Below are 22,514 nucleotides of genomic sequence, written 5' to 3' on the forward strand. Positions count from 1 at the left end.
CTAGGACAAACCATGTGTCAATTGTAAGACTAGCACCCAAGTGAGCACGTTTCAACTGTGTTTGCAACATTTCAGGGTTTGTTTTGCACTCTTAAGTACTTCTGTTCAAGCATATCATTAAGTTGAAGCACTTAGAGTCGGCCTTCAAAGTTCAACTGATGAAAAACCTGTAATGCCACCACCTAAGTATGGACTGCTAGCAAAAATTTTTCTAACAGTTCTGAAACATTCCACACAAGAAGGTGTGGCACATCAGCCAAATAACCTCCAAATAATCACCATAATTTCTCAAGGTGATACTGGTTTCACTGTGAAGGAGCTTTCATATATGTGTCATCCTTATTATTATAAACTTTACATCATCTTCCGATTTAACCTCAGCAAAGAAAAGCCACATAAGCCCAGCAACTTGTGGTACTGCAGATTCAGCTGCAAGAGCAAATCATGGATTCTGCTGTCCTGTATCTGTCAGCCAACCACCCTCAAGGCTATGCTACACTCTCCAGTAAAACTGGCATTACATCCTTACCTTCCAATGGAGAACAAAGAGCTATGAGCTCCACTAGTCAATCTTGCTAATGAATTAACATGATACTGAAAATAAAGCATGCTTTATGTACTAAGGGTCAGTGTGCTAAGGACAAGAGAAACAGTGCAACTTTTAAAATGCCTTTCAAGGCTCTCCCACTTGTCGCCATCAAATTAAATCCCTTTTCTCTCCAAGGAAACTCCGCTGTGGGACAGCCTGAATCTAGATAAGGCTTTTTTGCCCAAGGTACATCCTGAGTGGGATCAAGAACCATTTTTCTTCCTTACCTGCTAAATATAAGGTGTCTATCAAAGCAGCCACCATCCACCCCGCCGTACTTCGGAAAGGCTGCCCTGCGGGTCAGCCGTGAGGTAAAGTTAGTTGGCGCTTGGCGCCTCTGTTTTGGCTCAGGACACTGGTGGGGAGTAAAGAGAGAGAAAGGGGGACAGGTGGCAACAGGGTTCTTGCAGCGGGCATGCTGCTCCCTAAGGTACTCTGTGATTATACTGTCCAGCGTGGGTGGGGAGGGAAGGTGTCTGTCCAGCTGCTTTTTGATAGCTGGGCTCTGGCTGTAGGCGCCATGGTCCGATTTTTGTCGCAGCACTCTGATTTTCCTGCCATTGCAGGGAGACGGCCTCTCCCTGACAAAGCTAATTCTGCCAATCAGAGGAGAGGTGTTGGCATAAGAAGGGCCTGGAAGGGCAAGTGGACCTTGGGATGCAGATGGCCTTGCCTGAGCATGGACAGAGGTGGTGGTGGAACCTACAGAAGTGTGACTACTCAAACGGGCTGAGATCCCATTAGCTATGCGAGGAGTGCGAGGCAGGGTCACAGGGGAGGCAGCAGCTGCAACAGGGGTGAAGGCAGATGAATGAGATGCTGCAGTCATGGGTAGGTCAGCCTCTTTGGTAAGGACAGATGCAGTTTCTCCTAGACCCTTAGAGATGAGATGGTTCCGAATCAGAAGCAGCAGCTCTTTCTCAGGAAACGTGATCCTTGACTGGGCCACCACATCCGCTTTCTGCAACCGAGCCAGAGAGACATCCGTGCCAATCAGCAGCGGCTTCCCCGAGACGCGCTCTATCAGCTCAGCAGCATATTTGCAGAACTTCACATGCTCACTGCGCTTGTCCTGGAGCACGGGCTCCTTCATCAGCTGCTGGATTTGGCAGCTGCTGAAGAGAGGGAGCTTGCTGATGATCTGCCGGACAGTACTGCTGCGTGAGAGCCCCACCAAGGCCTTGCAGGCCAGTGCTCGGATCTGGTCCGCGTCTGTGATTGGCATTTTTATGGACAGCAGCGACAGCAGCACTTTGATGCCGTTGTTGGACTGCACCACGTTCCACATCTTAGCTAACGTGTGCTCACTGCTCTTGGGAGCCTGAGGAAGCTTTCGCCGAGGAGTTCCAGAAATGAATTTGCCAATACTGGAGATCCGATTATCTGGGCCACAAACGCAATTGATGATGATCTGAAGGGCTGATTTCTGAATCTCAGCATCATGGATGAAAAATTCACCTTCAGCAACTCCAAGGATAATACTAATACCTAGTGAGGGAAAGAAATAAGTTTCTTTAGTACTCCGTATCATACAAAGTTCATCAGACAAGTAAGGGAGTTTTCAACACATCTGAGGAAAACACATCATCTCTTCACTCTGGGAATTTCTGCAGCTCTGCTAACTTGTGTAAGACACATTCTTCTGCCTCCCTAGCAAAATGTTTCCCTACACTGATGCTCCTCCACTTCAAGATCAGCAAGAAGGGAGTCACATCAGAGAAGGTGACCAGGCATGGCCCTGGAATGCAAAATCTGAGATACTTAACACAAAGATGCTTGTGTAAATACTAACAAAGTGGAAACAGAGAGGAAGGAAACCGTGTTATGAAGGAAAAAAATAAATCATATCACAGCTTCCAAAAGGAGTCAGGCAAAAATGAAACTTTGGGTTTGTTTCTTATCCCCCCAGACAGCATTTTGATTAGTTTAATGTTTGCTTCAGAAGATCAAATCTATCAAGAAATAATTTTGTTTTGTCTAGAGAAAGGTTTTGTGCAAAATTAATTGTCTTTTGCCTGTATCTAGCACTCTGCCCACTTTTTATTTTTCTTTTCTTAAAAAAAAAAAAAAGAAAAAAAAAGTCAAGCCCCAGTTAATGCATAAGCCTTAGATCTGATTCAGGCACATCTCATTCACTTGCATAATGAATCTGCAGGTAGCCAGTCACAGCAGAACTCAAACAGCAATAATTGTTCCTCTCCCATGTTCTCAAATGCCCTATCACCAGGAGGCCTAAATTTCTGGCAAGTTGAGGGAACCTAATAGTCCCATTACAAAAGTAGATTTGCCTCCATCTGTATTTAAAGAGCTCTTGAAAACAAGCACAATTCCAAAGACCATGCCTTCAAATTTGTAATCCAGCTACACTGCTAATCATGACAATTTTAACCAGTCTACTCTGCATTTTGTTTACATCCCTGACAATAATTCTGAATACATGAATTATTCTAACCCTTGTCTCACTGTAGGTGAGAAACAGCCAAGTAAAAATCATGTAGCAGAAAATTACTGATAAGTGTGTAAGTCATCAGGACAACATTCAGCTTACCCACAGTGGAAACAGTAGATCCAGCTTCATCTAACACATCCACAGATTCTGCCAACTGCAACTGGATTTTAGGAACCACAGTGAGGATGGCTAGTACATCCAAAGCATATCGTACTGTGTCATTCCTGGAAGACAACAACAGAAGAACAACTTCTTAGGGGTGTACATAGAGAATTGTTTCAATAACATAAAATAATATTCAATTTACTGTACTCCAACAAATAGGAGTAAATCAGTCACAACTAAGGTATTTGATGGTGCCTTTTGATTTTAGATTGTTCCACTCTTATAGAGGTGCCCTGCAGAGAGCAGTGCTCACCTGCACACCACTGCCTGTAGTCAGTCAGCATTTATCCTACACTGCCCACAGGCTCCTAGAAGCACTGCAGTTTTGTATTTATAAAAACAAGAATGTTAAGACTTATCCATAAAAGTATTCTAAACTAAGCTTCTAAATCTAATCTAACTCTACATATGCAATGGGAAACACTGCTGCCTATCATACTCTGTCAATGGTGAACTAGGAAGAAAGTTTTTTTTTTAAGTAAGGGGAAACTGTTAAGCAGCAAAACAGACAATAGTCATAGGTAAAATGGCATCAATTTAGGCACCAGTTTGAGAGATGCAGGTGTGTGGAAGATGAAAAGGGCTGTTAAGCAAGAGGTGGAAGAGCCAAACAACGCAAGAATAGGAGGGTAAGGTTTGTAAGCCTGTACGGAAAGGTAGGAGTTAACCCAGGTAGCAATTAGGAAACAGCTGCAGAGATCAAGAAACAGGAGAACAAAAAGGACCCAGGAGAGTGCAACCTGAGAGACAGGGAGAGAGGCAGGGGAGTGCAGAGGCAAAACAGATTCCAAAGGCTTTCAAGTTAATTTAGGCAAGGAGCTCCTGCAGGCAGCAGGAATAAGAAGGAGTCCTAGTGACAAGAATACAGATTATGACAACTAGTTATAGCAGAGACTCACAGCTGAATATGTCTCTAGAGAAGACTACAGCTTCAGCTAGGGAGCAGATGGTCATTAGGATAAAAGGGCTGGAACTTCACACCTGTCCTTCTGAACCGGGGACAGGATCCTAATGGTATCCTATCAGAGCCTGGTGGCAGTTCCCTTTCTCTTACAAGACTAAAGATGCTGCAGATTTTTTGGGGGGTAGGGAGCTGGGGGAAAAGTGTGCCACAGAAAGATAACAGAATATCATAGTGCCCACAAAGCTTGTCTGCAGTCAAGATAAGGCAGAAATTTAAAAGTGGCATTGTAAGGCAAGCCCCTCTGCCAACATGATGAGTTTAACAGCTGGTGGCCTATCACCTAGGGACATGAAACCCAGAGATGCACAGTAACAATATTCAGTCCTTTTCTTCTCCAAAATGCTGGCTTGTTGCATATTCACACAACTTCTTTGTACAGTTATATTTACTCAGTAAATTTCCAATAACAACAAATCAGCAAAGTGATAGAGTGTCCTCTCTCAAGTCAGCTAACCTTACTACTTACAGACATTCCACCTCTTTCCAGGATTAAGATGTGTCTTGATTTTGCCCTCTACTTAAAAAGGTAAAACAAGTTTTGGGACAGCTAGAAAGTAGCACAGAATTGCGATTAAGCTCTACTATGATGTTGATTTCACTGAAATCAAAGGCCTGAGGCATTCTGGCTCTTCAGAAATCTCATGACATCCCTCTCTACCTCAAAATTTTAGTCCTGCTTTCCACCATATTAACTTTCAGAAGCACAGTGTCACCACAGCACAGGCCCTAACAGTACTAAGCTGCATGTGCCTGTTTTAAATGCTATGAGAGAGGCAGAAAATGTAGAAATGGAAAGTTCTGCCCAAGAGTCACAACTTACTGCACTAAAATACAGCACTACAGCAAACAGCTCACCTTGCATAGTACGTCTTCCAGTTGCATGCTATTGAAATGAGCTGAAGCATGAGCTGGACACAAGATAATTTGAGAAAAACTTCTGCTGGCTCCCAGTAAAGCTGTGCTGGGCCATACTCAATCAGGAACTCCATCATCTCTACAATCTGCTCATGAGTATACGAACAGGCCTACAGGGAATTGAGTTGGAAGCATTACAAAGAGACCACAAGGGTTACAAACTTGCACATCAAGTCCCCTGCTGCTGGGATTGAAATGAAAACTCCACCCACAAAGACCAGACTGCCACCCTCTCTTACAGGTTAGGTATTTAATTTGTTTCATTCCCCAGTTATAAAATAATACAGCTATCATCTCTATAATATGCAATAATAATCTTAAGAATAATATCATTTCAGTTTCTTTGCAGTCCTAGAAGGCTCAGGCCAATTTAGGAAGACAAAAAGCTACATAAATTTAAATTCTACTCTGCTTTCAAGCTAATCTAGCAGTTATATCATTCAAAATACATTTCTGTTAAAATATTTTAAAAGGCTGCAAAAATATTCAATTACAGTGTTTAAGTTCTGGCTACAAAACATACTAGATGAAAAAAGAAAATTCCTAACAATCTTGCCTTTCAATTTTTCTTAAATTATACAAGAAGACAACAGCTAATATACATTTATTTAGTTACTGAGAATAAGTGAATTTTGCAAAGGCAAAAAAAACCCTTACGTTCTCTATTTCAGCTCTTCTAGAAAGCCATTAAACCAGAAAACACAGGCGAATGTGCTCCCTCAAAATGAGCAGCCACAAAATTCAGGCTGGTTTGTTTAAAAGGCACTTTGCAGGGAAAGTAGGAAAAACCCCACAAGAATCTCCCAGGTTATTCCTAAAAACTATGGTGTCCAAAAGATCCATTTCAGTTGTCATCAAGAAATCAAACTTATTTCCAAGTTGCTCAACATCACGCACTTTTCTATACATACAGATTTTGTCCTTCCAGAGATTAAAAGCATAGAAAAACATGTCAGTATCAAAAATAATCTGCCTTTAAGTTTTCAAGAAAATGGAACCCCAGCAGATGAGCAGGAACCATAATGAGATGTAGTTCAGATGAACCTCAAAGGCTTTTCTCTATTTTTATATTGCAGTGTCATTCCACCAGGCAGGAAAAAAATGCAAATACAAAAATTCCTATCCCTATACACTGCAACACTGCCTACTTATTCCATTGGCTTCAAAGGACATCCACATATTCCTGTAGCTTGGATTTGCTTGAAAAAACATAAGGATCATGTTAAAAGCTTGTGATATTCTGCTCACCTTGTAGGGGGGCTGCGGATGGACCAGAATGCCACCTTCAGTGCGCTGCAGTGACTGCTTCACCTGCTCGAGTTTGATAGCAAGGTGAGCCTCAAAGTACCTACGCAGGGCCATGCAGGTATGTTTCCCAGTCTGCCGGCTGGCAAAGATCTCATCATCACTTAAGAGGGCTCCTTGGTCTTCCAGGTTTAAGATCTCAAGAGTGCTTATCTTCAGAAAGAGGTTGGGTGGGGGGAAAAAAAGTTTCATCAGCTCACTCTTCAGGAATATAAAAGCACCTGCAATTCTCAGCTGCATTTGTACTAAACCCAAAGTAACTCTGCTACACAAGATGTTCAAGCACACTTTGAGAGCTGAGAAAAGCTGCCTGAGCAGAAAAGGTTCTCTGCAGGGATCAAAGGTTAAGTCTAAAAAGAACTACTCCCCCTCCTTCATTATCTATGAAGAAAGAAATTCAGAAGTTGCATCAATGTAGATCTGGAGGAAATGTTGTGCCTCATGTTACATTACACAACACAAAGGGTGCTTACACCCCACAGGGCTGGTGTCCCCTAGTTAGACACAACCCAAGCTAGAAGGACTGCACAGGAACACCGTGCAGGTGAGCCAGCTTTTGTACATGAGCAGAACCATTTATTGCTCATAAGATACTGTGATTACCACAGCACAGCCATAGCTGTACCTCTCCTGGAACACAGCTGGATTTATGTGCACCCAAAAGGGTGCATGGCAATACCACACCAATTGGCAAGAAACATTTTAACTACCACTGAACCACCACTGTTTGAGTAAGCGCTGATTAACCCAGGAGCTGCACCAGAAAGTTCTCAAAAGGGTAGCAATTCTCTGGACAAAGATCATAATAAGAAAAAGAATAAAGTACAAAGGGATCCACATGCCCGTTGCTTAGAAAACTCACCCTACAACCCCGTCTCTTGGGAAGAAAAATACCTAACAAACAAACTAAAAACCCCAACCAGAATTCTTCACATTTGCACTGTAAAGGATGCAAAACCAGACATTAAACCCTGTTCACCACATCAAACTACAAGCCTTACCAGGTTAACCAGTCGCCGAAGGCCATCATGCCTGTCAAAAAGCTCCAGGACAGCACGGAAGGAGAAGCAAATGGAGAAGAACATAGTAGCATGGCAGCAGCCTGAGGCGTGAGAGCACTCCATTAGCCACAAGGTGTAGTTTACTACATCTGAAAGCACATTATGGGGGTGCATGCACACCTAGAAAGCAAAAGAACATTCTTGAGAAGGACTTCAGATTGCTGAAGAAAATTTGTCCAAGGATTTTCTGAGGAGCAAACAGACAAAGAACAAATGTCAGTTACTCTCAGCCTGATTTGGGACATGCGAGACGTGAAACAAAAAGTCCCATTTTCAGACCAGTAAAAGAAAGCCCCTATGAGCTCTCTTTGGCCATGATGTGGCAATGTAGGATTAGCAATTGGCCCATTCCCAAACCTAAACAAATGAAATACAGCAGTCTTCGTGTAGTTCCAGAGAGTCCTTCTCCATACCACTTCAAGCTAACCAAAGAATGCTTCACAAGAGGCAAAGAAGGAAGAAAAGTTTCTGCTGAAGAAACAAAAATCCTTCTCAGTGTAACAGTATCATGTGCTAGGTTGAAGTTCTAGCAAACTCTGGTAGTACTGAAGTCTAGAGGGAATAATAACATGAAAAGGGTCATGAAAGTACTAGAAAATGCTGACAAGACAGGTCTTGTTAATTCCCTACAAACAGAAATCCACACCCTTGAAACAAAACTCTTAAATATGTAACTGTTTATATACTACCTATTGCCTCAGCACACACAATCTTCTACATTAATTTGCTTTTTAGCTTAGGTGATGTTTATTTGCTTTGAACAGAGGTAGAAACACTAAGAAACAATGGGAATTGCTGCAGTTACAGTAGCAGAATGCCTCTTACCCTTTCCATGGCATCTTGATTGTAAGACAAATAGTATAAACACATGGAGACCCCAGTTGCTGCCATGGAAGGACGTGGAATCTCCAGCAACTTTTGCACTCCTCCATGAGCAACAAACTCTGTTGCAAACTTGTTGTGCAGCAGCAATGATGCCAAATGCTAAGGAAGGATAAAAGCAAATTAGATAGGAATTCTTCAGACTGTCATCAGTTCCATTCCCTGCCCCACAGAAAAGCCAACAGCAGAAAAAACAAGTTATTTGTCCACCTCATTTCCTCTTCCCATTATATTTAACTGCAGAATACAGTACATATCTCAACAACAAAAGCAAAAAAGGCACTATCACTTTCTTTCACACATCTTGAAAATTAAATACAAGAAAACCAGAGCAACTCAGAAATTATCCAACAGGCTACCTTGTGTCTTCCTATTCCTTTTGTAATTAACTTACTATCAATTATCACTAAGAAATATTTAAATTTGCATTCACATTTTGTATATGCTATATTGCTTGCAAGGAGAATTGTACAAAATGAAGTTTAAAGACTATTTTTAAAACTGAAGTCTGCAGCTGCACTGAAGTTCACTACAATTTCTTTTCTGTATTACCAACATCTTAAGAGAAAATAGCAAGAACTATTGTAAACCCCACCTCACTCCCAATTGAGGTAACCTACACCTTTTCTAGGAACACTGCTCCTTGGAAATAGATTCTCAGACAAATAGCAATGAAACTGAGAGAAAGGTGACAGAGGATCAGAGGCAGAGAAGTTCATATGACAAGAGGGAAAAAATGCACAGAAAAATTTAACTTGTGCTGCTGCACTGCAGGTTTGGCTTGAAGAAGGTAATTTTGTGTGGTTTTATACCTCAGGGAAGTAACCTAAAGACTACTCAAACTAAATTATTGTGTTTGTGCTCAGAGATGTCATGCTTGAGCTTCTGGGAGTAAGCTGTTTATGCTTCTTACTCTTCACAAATGTTCCTTCAGATGACAGGCAGTGGAACAACTCAGGAATGCCATCTAAGGGCAGCAGGAACACAAGCATTTGACAGAAAAAGGAATTTTTATCATCTTCAGATATGCAGATGGCAGGTGAAATTAAATTGCACTCGCTGCAAAAGTAAGATTTTTTTTTTTTACCTCCTCCCCCCCTTTCATTTTAAATACTTGAGAGTTATAAGAGCAAAGCCACAATGCATTCAAGTTGAGAGAAAGCCAATTCCAATCCTAAGGAATCCTGCAATATCCAGGCCAAAGGAAGGTGAGCATTTACCTCTAATGCATACAGCAGACATATACTCAATGCTTTTAAAATGTTTATGGTGCATTTTATGCATCATGAAAAGTAATTTACCTTAAGGGCTTCAAAAGTGAGCAGCACATCATTGGTTCGCTTCAAATCGATGTAGTACATCATCAGCTCCCTCGATCCCAGTTGCATAAAGATGGGTAGCAGCTGAGAAAAATAAAGATGGGAGATCAGCTGAATGTTTCACAGGAAATGCAAGGTCTGTTTTGGTTTTTACTCTCTCAAACCCCCAATTTTCCCCTAATGGCAGATACCTGTTATGAGAGGTCAGTGGTAACCAGCTCCGTCCATAGGAAGCAATAAAGATTAACAGACCTCTTGTAAGACATCTGCTGACTGCAGCAGGGTGCCTGACAGCTGCCACACGGAAATCTTAAGACTCTCCTTCAAGTGGGGCTATGGCAAGTCCACACAGATACCACCCTGGAGATAGGTTCCACTTCCCATCTGTGCAAAGACAACTACCCAACAACCGAACAGAAAAAACAGGAGAGCAGGGCAACAAACCAAAACCCTTTGCATAATTATTTGTGTAACAGCCTTATGGTATTAATTCCTATTTTTATATCCTGTTATTGCTGGCACATGAAGTGATCCAGTCAGCATGCAGGGCATTAGGGGGATATTGGTTTCTTGGGCTCTCACAGAACCAAGGCACACACGTGCACACACAACATGTAGCACAAAGCAGAACTGTGTTGCTTTGCTCTACCTCAAATTCAGTTAAATCACCTAAAAAGAGATTAGAGATAAAGGTGGCCTGCAGACCTATGCTAACTTGAGTTTTCTGGTTTAAAAAAACAAAATGCACTTGGATAAATGTGACACTGCCCAACTACTTTGTCCATGTAAGTAACAACAGCTTTCAAAAGCATCTTCATAACACAGGCACTGCCATTTATCATCAGATAAAGCAGAGGTTACACAAACCACTTCACTTAGAAATTTAAGTTAATGATTTCCTTGAACATTTAATTGCAAGAGTCTATCACATCACCCAAAGGAAACAGGAAAAATGTCTATTTCAAACAAAGTGACTTGCCTGGTGTCATGTAAACAACAACTAAGTTTAACAGAAACCAGGAGTAAAATTCCTATTGCCATGCTCCAAGTACCAGACCACACACCTGCTAAGTTCAGGTTCAGGTTTGAGTATTCCCTGGTAGGCAATACTCAAACTAATGACTTCATCAATTTGAAAGTCATCAACAACTCAGAAAAGTTACTGATCTTAATCGTACCAGGAAACACCACAGAACAATAGAACAGTTGTGCAAATGTTTCCCCACAATACCACTCATAGTTTTGTTAGGAGAATTCAAGCACAGAGTGCTTCCTCCCACCTTCATATGCTCACCTCTTGGTACTCCCCTAGGGGAGTCAGATACTGAAGAATTAGCCTCTGCTCTATGGCAGGAGTCAAAGGGTAAAGTGTATAATTAGTGCCAATCACCCACGGGGACATTTCTGACCAGCTGCTGTTAGACAGTTCAACAAACATCCGCTCTGGCTCTGAGGCAGAGAAGCCCAGCTTCTGCTTGGCCTTCCGGAAGCCATCTCTTTCATGCTGTTTCCCTGATTTGCTTTTCCTCAGTCCCCCATCATCTAGCTTTGTAGCAGAGTTTACTCTGCTACTGGTCTTGTGACTTGAATCGAGATGAAAGGAGATCTCCATATCACCAGAAACTTCCTCTTGCTCTCCATCTACTGCCATCTCCCCATAATCCATATCCACAGCCTCTTCATCAAGAGGCAGCAGAGGATCTGATGGCACCTTCCGAGGGCTGGGACGCTTGTTTTCATGTTTTGTAGTCATTTCTGTAACCTGTAACTCTCGTAGCCGTCGAAGCACCAAAGCCACCTGTTTCACAAAAGAGGAACACATGAGAATACACTTCCTGCTTTAGTCATGCATCTCACAGTCACCATAATTTTTGTTCTTATGATATAAACAACTCCACAGCATGACGTGTCAAGCAGGCTGTAGTGCATATTTGCTCACAGAAATAATGACATCAAAGTGAGTAAGAAAACCCCAATTATTTCTGCTACAGCTACTTTCATTCTAGAATATCAGAACCTAGTCTCCTGAATGAGAAAGAAGTGGCTTAAAAGCCATTAAGAGCAGATTATTGGTGCCAAGAGAACCACATACCATCTTCCACTATTCTTCCATCATCTCTCCCTCGCCTAGATTAAGGGCAACATTCCCTCATGAAGCAGCAACTTTGATAAACTGCACTTCCACAAAACACAAGGCTATACTTCTACTTACACCATCCTAGGAGACAAATTTGCTTATCCTAGCATCCTCTAAAAAGCCATCTTAATTGCTGATAAACATAATCCTGAATCAACACTAAACTGATTAAAAGGTTTACAACAGAAGTTAACACAATTTCATAGTAGGCTGTCCCCATGTTGATTTACCTTTCATTTTAAAATTCCTGTCTGGTATGTAAGTCACAAGTGATAGTTACAGGTGAAAAGTTTTTGAGAATTCTTCTTTAAGAGGGCTATGGATACGAGTCCCATTAAAAAGCATTGTATTTGCCTTCTTAGTTGAAAACTGGCATTTTTAACACAACTGGTATAACAGAATAACCAGGCTGCAGACCCCAGCCTCAGCAAGTGGACAGTCAGGGAAGGATGGAAAGCCTGAGCTACTGACTCTTACAGATATTACCAAAACCACTTTAAGACCCATATATTAACTGATGAATATGAGTTCCCCACCAAAAAAAAAATAACCACACAACAAACCAACAACAAAAAAACCCAAACACCAAAAAAGGTAGAAGTATCTGCCCTCTAGAAGAGGAAAGTGATTGAGATATCGTTACCAATTGCGAGTTCTCATCCCTGTAGTTTGCAGCAATATCCTGGTTTTCCATAGCTCCACCTAACAGTCCCGTTGCGTATGTCCTTAGTGGCTGATCAGCTTCTCGTGCCCACTTAAAGAGATTTTCAACTATGCCTTCCTAGAATAAAGAAAACAAGAAAGCAATTCCAACGGTAATATTTCATTTTTAAATTCTCAGGCTCAGTGAAAGCATCTGTTGATAACAATTCTCCCTATCCCTAGTGATGACCAGGCTGGATTTCCTAGCAATCATATAATGAATCAAAAAAATATCTGGAACCAAACTAAGAAATAAATCAAAGATTTTAAGCTGAAAAAAACTATTCCCAGGCATCAGATATTTGGAATTAGGATTCATACACCTGCAAAAATTTTCTGAAGTCAACCTGCTGCCTAGTAAGTAGCAAAACACTACAAGTATAAATTGATTAGTGGAAACAACCAAGCCCAAAGCTCCTGTCAGTTTCACTAATGCAAAACTCCAGCAATTTAGCAGATTTCAAAGAATCATTGTTCAACTTACACCAAGTAGAATGGAATTTGGCTAAATTTCTTATATTTCACTTAAAGCTTACTAGATCTAAATTGAAAAGTCACTTAAACACACAAGCTACCCAGTGCCAGAGGTACTTTTACCCTAATGACTACCCACCAACCAAAAAAACTATTCTCAACAGTGATAAATTCTAACATATGGAGAACAGAGAGATGCATGCAAGTTTACCAATCTGTACATATGTTATATATGGTTAATATTTTTAATAGTAACAAACTCAGCAGTGTTTGAACACAGCCTGCCAGACAACTTTTCCTAACAAAGCTGGAAAAGCGTGAATTAAAATTAAAACAGTCAATTGAGAGACAATGTTTTCTTCCTCTAAACTACTGCAGGATTTTGAAACATCATACACCACATCATTATTGTGACAAATCTTGAACATAATTTGAACCGTAGGCACTATACAAGAAAAGATCAGTTAAAAGTAATAACAAACAGACATACATTTCAATGAGAACTCTCATCTTACAGGTTTTTCAACAGTTGCCTCATATATATTTAGAGATAATTGCATTATTATTTAAATGGTCTTATGTCCTTTTAAAAACAAACAAACAAAATGAAAAGAAAAAGGAATTGATGAAATGTGAAATCACTTGTTGCTAGAGGGCTTCTTTGTGACCAGAACAGCCTCCTCTCCAAAAGGACCTGGGAACTACTGCCCTAAAACCTCCTACATACAGGAACCTAAAGTGTCATAACTTAGCTCCACATCTTCTCAATTAATTAGTAAATAGTCTTTAGTTGCAAATTTTAACTTAAAAATTTCGTTGAAATATACAGAGAGATCTAGTTTCTGAAAAAAAAAAAAAGGAAAAAAAAAAGCGCTATATCCTCCACAAATGGGAAACTATTATTTGGCTTTCATTTTTTTGGATCAAAGTCTCACAGCCTTAGCCTTTGGACAGATCACAAAGAACTTGTATTGAACTCTATCCTTCACAAAGAGATAATATTTTTTCCTATTATTCTGCTTTGGAGTTCATATCCATGCTCCCAACACTAAATAAATTAATTTAGTACTTTTATATAAAGCACTACCTGACTTCCAAACTTCAGAAAAACATTACATTAACAGATGAGAAAATTGTGCCTCAGGAGTGAAACTGACTTTCTCCTCACTTTTAATTCCGGGCATTCCTTCAGAAACCACACCTGTCAACCTACAGAAGTTCAGTGCAGCTGTCCATCACAGTTCCAGATAATCCCCACAAAGCATGTGGATTTCAGACTGCTTAGTTAAGAGTATGACTTGCTTATCACTTAGCTCTAATAATGTCATCACTCTGCTGTAGCTGGGGATTATTCAGGAAGACTCCTACAGCAAGCCTTCAAATTCCATATGGCCTGTTCTATTCACAGGCCAATGAAATATCAGTTCAAATTATAACATATTCCAAAATATGACATGAAGTTCCAGCTCCTCTGTTTGAATCAGTCTTTGTAAGTTCCCACCTTACAAGCAGCAAAACACCCAAGATTCGATCAGTTGAACAAGCCAACATCAAAAAGCCACAAACCACTAGTAATACTGGTCAGATTATCTCCCAGAGACAATATTTCAATATGGCTTTTTATTAGTTTTTCCTGTGGAAAGAACTGTTAGAGTACAGGCCAAGCTTAAAAATCAAGCCTTAGTAAAGATGATACCTTTTCCTGAAAGACAACAGCTGTTTCCAGTCCTGGCATGATGTCCAGAAGAAGTCGGCAGGCAGCAGTGTTTAACGGAGGTTCTCTGCTTGTCATCACGTAAGCATTCACTAGCTAGAGAACATCAGGAACAGCATTGGTTTGAAATGCAACTCTGACCAAAACCAGTGCAGTGAAAGCCTTATAACTCCCACAGCAGCAAGATGATCAAGTAAGAAATGCCAGTATGCAAGCTCTGGATGTGAAGACGACCAGCCTTTAACCTGCTCCCTCCAGTACCTCAGAAGTTGAAATCACTTCTCAAAGAAACAGAATTCCCCTCTGATCTCCTGTTCCCTGACTAAATATCTCTCGATCTGATTTGTAAAGTCAAATACCTAAAAAAACATTACAGTTCGGTAACAGTGTAAACATGAAAGGGTAATCACTAAAAAAATTAACATTAAAAAATGCCATTTTAATGGTATCTATATTTGCTTATCATTTGCAGTTTAAGACCAAAAGCAACATGCAAGCAATCTGTCAGAATCCTTACAGCAATACCCACTGACACAGGTGCTTGCAGGGAGGTGAGGTTACAAAAATTCTAGCTATTACCTCCTGTCAGAGTATAGCAATGCAAGAGGAAAAACCCAGACTCTTGCCTCTTAATCCTCTGCCTGAGTCTTCTAGAGCCAACTTTGTGCTCTCTTCCTGTGGGCAGTCCAGCATTTCCAAGTAGTCAGAGACAAGGCACTGGAATCAGTGGAATTAATTTCCACTACAGAAATTAATTATACTAGTAAACTTTAATATAATATTAGAGGAGCTACATTTTCTTTAAAGAGACTGATAATCATTGAGAAGAACTAAATCAATTGTTACTACACATATTCCAGCACTCCTGAACTCCCCTTCCCTTGAGTCACTTTAACAGTGACAAATGAGTTGCACTTAAATCCATTTTGAAAATCAATGGTATGGAATAAATAGTCCTTACACCAGTAAAATAAATATTAAACAAGTACTGAGGTCAGCCAGCACAGAGTAAAGAAAAACCATAAGAAGGTGTCAGAAATTGCCAGATACACTTCTCAGAGCAAACCTACCGCATTCATGAAATCATCATTCTTGAAAAGTATCCTCAGCAAGTGACCAAGCATGCACTCAGGGTCTGCTCGACCTGGGAGAGAAATGGGAAAATACTTATCTACCCATCTCAAGATTTTAGGTTTAATACTAAATTGCTACCTGCAAACTGATATATTCTAGTTAGAAGAAGCTTTCTCAGAAGGAAAATTACTGAAGAAGTCATATAAACTATTCAACAACTTAACTTTTTTTCTGCTAGGAATTGCCTACTAGTCACAGTGCAACACATTTTAGTGGTTCAGTAGTATTGAACTGTCATTTTTGTTGACTGACGATGTATATCCCAGGCAAACTGTTCCAGTAACTTGGAAATAAGTCATCTCCAAAAAAAGAAATTATCTAAGGGTAACAAGATACAAAAGCAACAGTGGTTGTATGTAACTGCTCGAAAGCACTGCACTAATTCAACAGCAAATTCAAGATAGTCTGAGAATGACTTCTCTGTCCATCTAACAGCCACTACTTCACACTAGCTACAACTCATTACCATTATTATATACACACTTATGCCATAAGTCAACCTCTGAAAAACTCTCTCAAAACCCAGGGCCACAAAATCTTGCAACAAATACCAAAACTGCCACATATCAGCACTGGAGAGCACAATTACCCAGTGCAAGACCTTGATCAGGCTCATTCAGGCTAAAAACTGCATTCTATTAAATGTGAATTACCAGGTATCCATTGTGCCAGAGTTGGTGCTGCCAAAATCCTTCAGGACATCTTACCTGGGTGTCGGTCATCAAACGGGTCTGGATCCCCTTTGCGGTACTCTTCAGTTTCCTTCTCAATCAGCTCAGACATTCTACAGAAGGAAACAACATCAAGTGAGCAGAATTCACAGTGGGTCTTAGGACACAGCTCCTCACTCTGTCAAAGTACTATAAAACATCAGCTGTCACTTGAACAGTATTCAGTACTACCAGAGGATTTCAGACTGTTCACAATAGAATGGCAAGAGAAGAGACTTGCCTCTAACACTTCATCCCCCACACCAGGCTCCAAAACCCAAGGAACCCATACCAACATCCCAGTGATGCACAAGCATTATGGTCTGCAGGGGCCAATACCTTTTATTTCTTCTGCAGTAGATTTAAGTCCTGAACAGGTGACTCAGTCCTTCTTCCTATTCAGTCTGTTCAGGGGCCACTCAAGCTGACTACACAATTTTTTTGTTATTTTTGCATACAGAATTTTAATAATATTGAGCAATAATACAAGCATTTAATATTTAATAGGGTATTGTGTAATCTGTATTCAGCTTATCCTTCCAGCTCCACTGAAGCTCAACTTTTTAAGGAGAAACTCAGCCAGTTCCCTTCATAGACCTTCAAAATACATTAAATTCTCCTCTATATCAGGAAAAAAAAAAGGAGGTTGTTTTGAAGTTATTCTTTCCCCTGCACTGAGAAGCAGCCTCAGCAGACACAAGAAATCCTATACTCTAATTCAAAGAATGAACAGTAAAGGAATGAATTATTTTTATTTAAAGAAAATCAAGATCAGGGGGATTATCTCATGGTCAAGCAATAAGTAATTTCATAGTCATCTGCTGCCTTTTGCCATGAAGTGTTACAGCAGAAATATACGCAGTATGAGCTGAAATAAGCAGTATTCAAAAAAACATTAGCTAATTAGATCTTATTTCCTTGGTATAAAACCTCATTCCCTCCTCTCTACTGAGGTCTAGAGCAGGTACAGAATCTATGTGCAGCACAGCATTTTAAAACAAGATCTTGATACCTCAGAGTAGTGATCTAGGCAGAGTTAATCATAGGAGAGAAAGCTGCTGGAAGGCTGCAGTAATCCCTGGAAAAATATTTGTCTTTCACAAGGGATTTCCCTTACAGAATGCCACTGACTTCTACTCCATTCCTTTTACTTTCCAGAAAATATCCTGTATTTCCAGGGAAGATTAGAGGCAAAAATTTACTTAGTCCTGCCTCTATGAACTACACTGATTTGCCAGCATGGCAGAGGATGATGCTACAAAGCCTGCCTAGACTATAAAAACAGCAAATTGGATCAGGAATGAGCCAAGAACTTCCCTGCTTGTCTCTGATCTGACAATTACCTTTCAGCAAATTGCTTATCCTGTGGGGTTCCAATATTTACTTCTAGTAAGCCTGAACATGAAAATATGTGAATTGTGTCCCTTGCTAACAGGTGGCACAGCTTGAACTCTCTTGAATTTCTGGCAAAAACAAGTTACTTAAATATTCTACTGCCAGCTTCTTTTTTTTTTCCCCCATGGGAACTAATAGCTTGAGGGGTGTCTGCTGATGGGGAGTCAAGAAGCTGCAACCTAGACTTGTCAGGTATTTTTAGGTGATAATCAGCATTTTGATTATGTGCCAGAAAGGACAAGCAGCACGGAAAGCAGGCATAACATTCCCATCAGTCCACCCTGTTTAGGTAGGCAGCCAAACAGTGTGCCAGCTGAAGCTGCCGAGTGGTTTCAGGGACAACCACATTATCACAGCCTAGAAGAAACAGGCACGTGAACCACCAATTACAGGGGGGTTTGAGACACTTAGAATCATTTGAACAAACAGAAACTCACTGACTCTTTATAATGGACTTCCAAAAAGAAAAAAAAAAAAAAGATCAAGCTCACTTAAAATGCCCTCCTTTTAACTAATGCAAACAAAGGTGGTTATGAAGTGACTTGGATGCATCTATCTAGATCAACAGCTTTGGCAATTCTCAGCTGAAGTGACAGGAGAGTCAAATTCAAACAAAGCTCGTTCCTGCCTCATAACATAGGCACATGGTGCACTGGGCTTTTACAAAAAGCAATTCACAAAAACACAGAACTTTTATTCAGGTTTCAAGATTTCCTTCCTTCCTTCGTTCATTCATTCGGCATGATATTCGTTCTCTAGCCACTTCAGTTTGCAGACAAGATCTAAGTTTCACATGGGAGTAGGGAGCCTTTCCCCACACTTCTGATTTTGTGTCTCTGTAACTGTCTTTGCAATCACCTTTGGGAAGTTAATCAGATCCTTGTTTTCACTTGCCACAAATGAAGCTCACCTTGGGGGTGGGAAGGAAAGGGACAGTGGTACGCACAGAAGTACCTCAACTTTGCAAGACTCCCACTGATCTAGATGATGTGACATAAAGCCATTCTAATACTGCTCTATGCCATCATTTGGCATTAATGACCAACAGGAGCCTTCACAACAGATTGCAGCAGTGTGAGATGCCTAGGATCCCACACCACAACACGCTTGGTTTGTAGAGATGACATACAACGTTGAGCTACTGATTTACTCCTTTTATGAAAGAGGCTCTTGGGATGCAGTGAAGGATCTGACTCCTAGGATTTGCCAGAATGGTTGTACATGACTTGCACCCAGATCGTGAACTCAGGTTCTTGCAGGATCATTTTCATTTATGAACTTTTTGAAAACCAACGATACTAAATGTCTGTTGTTTGCTAACACACCTATCCAAGAAATTTTTTGAAGTCACACCTTCTGACACTCCAGTACTTGTAAATCCAGCAAACTAGCTTATTTGGAAGTGATAACTCAGCTGTGGCCTACAAGCAACACTCACTGTTCTTGTCTTATTACCGTTGAAACACTCAGTACTGCACCCTCCCAAACGCTGCCTCAGCATCTCATTGAACAGGCCCCCATCTACACCAGGAAGTTTTCTTCCATCTAGCTCAGATGGTGGAAGGAAGCACAAAAACTTCACTCACTAACAAGCGTGACCACAGCTTCCTCTGCCCTAAGTCTAAAACAATGTGCAAGGGCACTACTCTGCCTCAGGCTAACGCAAGCTCCACTTGGCGAGGATTCCTAGCACCTCTTCTTTTAAACCTTGGCTGTACCTAAAACCCTCCACTGCAAACAGACATATGGCTTTCATTGATACCTGAAGCACTCTAAATCCCACTCCTGCCAAAGCCAGAAAATCCCCTTGCTATCTACCTTAAATAAATATGTACTTTCTCCACTAAAGCCAAAATGCCCTAGCTTTCACCATCCATAACCACTCTGCCTGCTGCACAGACGACCATGGAGAATGAAAAGAGAGTTAACAGATTTATCTGGGCATAAATAATGTAGGGAACTTGAGGTGCTGGGGAGGAGCAAGAAGTGCCAGACTGTTACAAAACCAAGAAAAGGCACATAATTTCTTTAAATATCTTAAAATACAGTAAAATTCTGCTGTTTATACCTAGAAGAAAAAGGCTTGAAATAGCACATATGTTCCCTCTAAGACAGAAATCTGATAATACACAAAAACATACCAGAAGACCTCATGATTTTCAAGTGTTGAGGACTGGTTTCTGCTGCTCATATCCCTCCTTTGTCCTGCTATTTTTAAAGCATAGTAAGAACAGCAAAAAAAATTGTGCCCACTAGGTAAGGCACAGCAAGATCTGTCTAAAGCAGCTCACCAGATTCCTGGTATTTCCACTCAGTGCCAGCTCAGATTCTGTGCACTGACTTATCTGATCCAACAATGCAGAGCAGTGCAGCACAGAAACTTGAGTGTTTTTAATGTACATGTGCAGCAAAATCCTTTGGCACACACTGGGCAGGCAACAGGTCTGCCAGCAGAGGCACAGGAATTGCATGGAATTTCTGTGAATCTCCTGTTAAAGCAAGAGTAGTATCAGTTTACCCAAGAGAGGCCTGGCTTGGGAAACTACAAATGCAATTGATAATTCAAATGTTTCTCTTGTCATAGAAGACGTCTGATAAGTGTTACCAGTACCTACAAAATCTCCTAAAAATAACATTGTTTCAGGGAATATTTTCCTCACATATACAATGCAATGCCAGTCAACCAACATCCAATTTAAAAAAAAAAATTAAAAAAAATAGAGTTTTTAAATTTTGCTTTAAACATGCCCTATGAGCTTCAGCAAAACCTTCTCAATATAATTCCCTGGATTCATCCAATGAGTTGCTCTCATCCTTTCACTTAGTCTGATCAATGCTACTACAATCACCACCACCACCACTGTGATGGAAAAACATTCTCACAGCTTTCCATCTTGATCAGTATTTTACAAGCTTCAGGTGAAGTTATTTAAACAATTTAATGATACTCCTGATTTCTATAATTTCAGAAAATTAAGTTCATGTTTTAGAGACAGTCTGTGTAAGAGCTCTGCAACATAAGTTTATAACCAAAAATTGAGTGTATTTAAATATCACACTTACAGTTGAACTTCCAGATCAAAGAAAATCAATTACCGACAGGTAATGAGGTATGTAAATGCCTCAAGCAAAAACCTGGTAAAAACTGCTGTCAAGTGACTTCAGATACTCAGATTTAGAAATTGATTTAACAGATCTTACCTGGTGAGAATAGCGACCATGTCTTGCCCGCTGCCATGTTCTTTCTCCCATTGCTCGAGCAAAGCAGTGAGCTCAGCCTTGGAGTCTACATGTCCAGATCCTGAAGTCATGGCTTAGCCTAAAGCAGAGGCAACAACCAAAAAATCAAAGATTACAAGTCATTTGGAAGAGGCAAGGAAATACTCAGCAACAAGGAGTGAGAAAGAAGATTAAGTGACAGAATTCTGCTGACCTCCACTTTAAAAGTTGGAAGTTTCTTTTTGGTCCTTTGCCTGAAGTCTAGAGAACATGCACATACTTTGAACACAAGTCTTAACTTGTGTATGACAACCCTGACCATGATGGGAAGTATGCACACCTGACCACACTAAAGCTTTTTACAACTCTACCTCAATTCCATGAGCAGACTTGAGGTAGTCCTTTGCTGTTGCTCAGGGATTTACTCAAGAAAGAAGAAAGCCAGGGCAGCAGGATTACAATTAGTGTCATCATTCCAGTTTAACACCCTCCAGACAGTGAAAGTGCCAAGAATCATGTTAGCTTCACGTTGCCAAGGAGGCAGAAGGTGGGGGCACTGAGCAGCTGTGGGCAGTGGAAGGAGCACCAGAAGAGTAGCAGTTGGGAACTAGAGCAGGTTGCTGCATCACCACTAGTTCAGCGTTTCCAAGAACAGTCAGTAGCTCCAGTAAGAAGGAAGAATGATCACAGGAGGGACCACTGGGGCAATTACTTCAGGTTTATCAGCCTTTACTTGTGAGACAGCAGCTGACAGAAGATTTATCTTACCATCCTCAAAAGTGAGATTCCCCCAACAGTACTGAGTGATTCAATAAGGTACCATTTAATGAGCAAACCAGCACCCTAGAGACTGCTGAAGTGTTTAAATTTTCAGGTGTCAATTTCTGACAGTCTGATAACAGTCTACTAGAAATACTAGGAGACCAAACTAGAACACAATCTGTCTCAAAACACTTGCATGCCCTTAGTTTCCAGTCTGACAGACTGTGATGGCTGTGAAGAGTTGTAACTTCTGAAGGAAGGAACACTCAATCCTAATTTATAAATTAAGCTTGTATTGGAGGTGGGTGGGGGGAAAGCGGGGGCAGACATCAAAGCAAAAGAAAAAATTCCTTTATGTCCAAACACATGCAAAAAATTTCCACATTTCATTAGCCATGATATGGCCAATATCCATCTGCCAGGCAATTAAATATCTATTCATCATCACTGATCCAGAGGAAGAACTTTCCAAACTAATGTTAGATACAGATGTGTGTAAGACTGTGACATGCACGTCAGCTCCTGAAACATATTCAGGACCCAGCCCAGTGACGGAGTATCAAGGGAGCCACAGGTCACAGAGATTACATTTATAGCCAAGTTAATCCTGAAAAATGT

At 40.7% G+C, this 22,514-nt stretch overlaps 1 protein-coding gene across 4 annotated transcripts in view; it reads right to left on the minus strand.

Moving 5' to 3' along the window:
* The window catches only part of DCAF1 (DDB1 and CUL4 associated factor 1), a 50,097-nt gene that overhangs the window by 23,564 nt on the left and 4,019 nt on the right, over positions 1-22,514 (minus strand). For all 4 annotated transcript variants that reach the window (XM_051627376.1, XM_051627379.1, XM_051627377.1 and 1 more), the window contains exons 2-14: positions 21,117-21,234; positions 16,518-16,594; positions 15,747-15,820; positions 14,659-14,772; positions 12,430-12,567; positions 10,944-11,447; positions 9,632-9,733; positions 8,274-8,432; positions 7,389-7,568; positions 6,331-6,540; positions 5,023-5,192; positions 3,138-3,262; positions 817-2,077 (exon numbers count right to left, since the gene is read on the minus strand). In XM_051627376.1, coding sequence (XP_051483336.1) covers positions 817-2,077; positions 3,138-3,262; positions 5,023-5,192; positions 6,331-6,540; positions 7,389-7,568; positions 8,274-8,432; positions 9,632-9,733; positions 10,944-11,447; positions 12,430-12,567; positions 14,659-14,772; positions 15,747-15,820; positions 16,518-16,594; positions 21,117-21,226 — 3,224 coding nt within the window. In that variant the 5' untranslated portion in view covers positions 21,227-21,234. The remainder of the gene's footprint in view (positions 1-816; positions 2,078-3,137; positions 3,263-5,022; positions 5,193-6,330; positions 6,541-7,388; positions 7,569-8,273; positions 8,433-9,631; positions 9,734-10,943; positions 11,448-12,429; positions 12,568-14,658; positions 14,773-15,746; positions 15,821-16,517; positions 16,595-21,116; positions 21,235-22,514) is intronic.

The sequence above is a fragment of the Apus apus genome, chromosome 9 (assembly GCF_020740795.1).
Source record: "Apus apus isolate bApuApu2 chromosome 9, bApuApu2.pri.cur, whole genome shotgun sequence".
Taxonomy (NCBI): Eukaryota; Metazoa; Chordata; class Aves; order Apodiformes; family Apodidae; genus Apus; species Apus apus.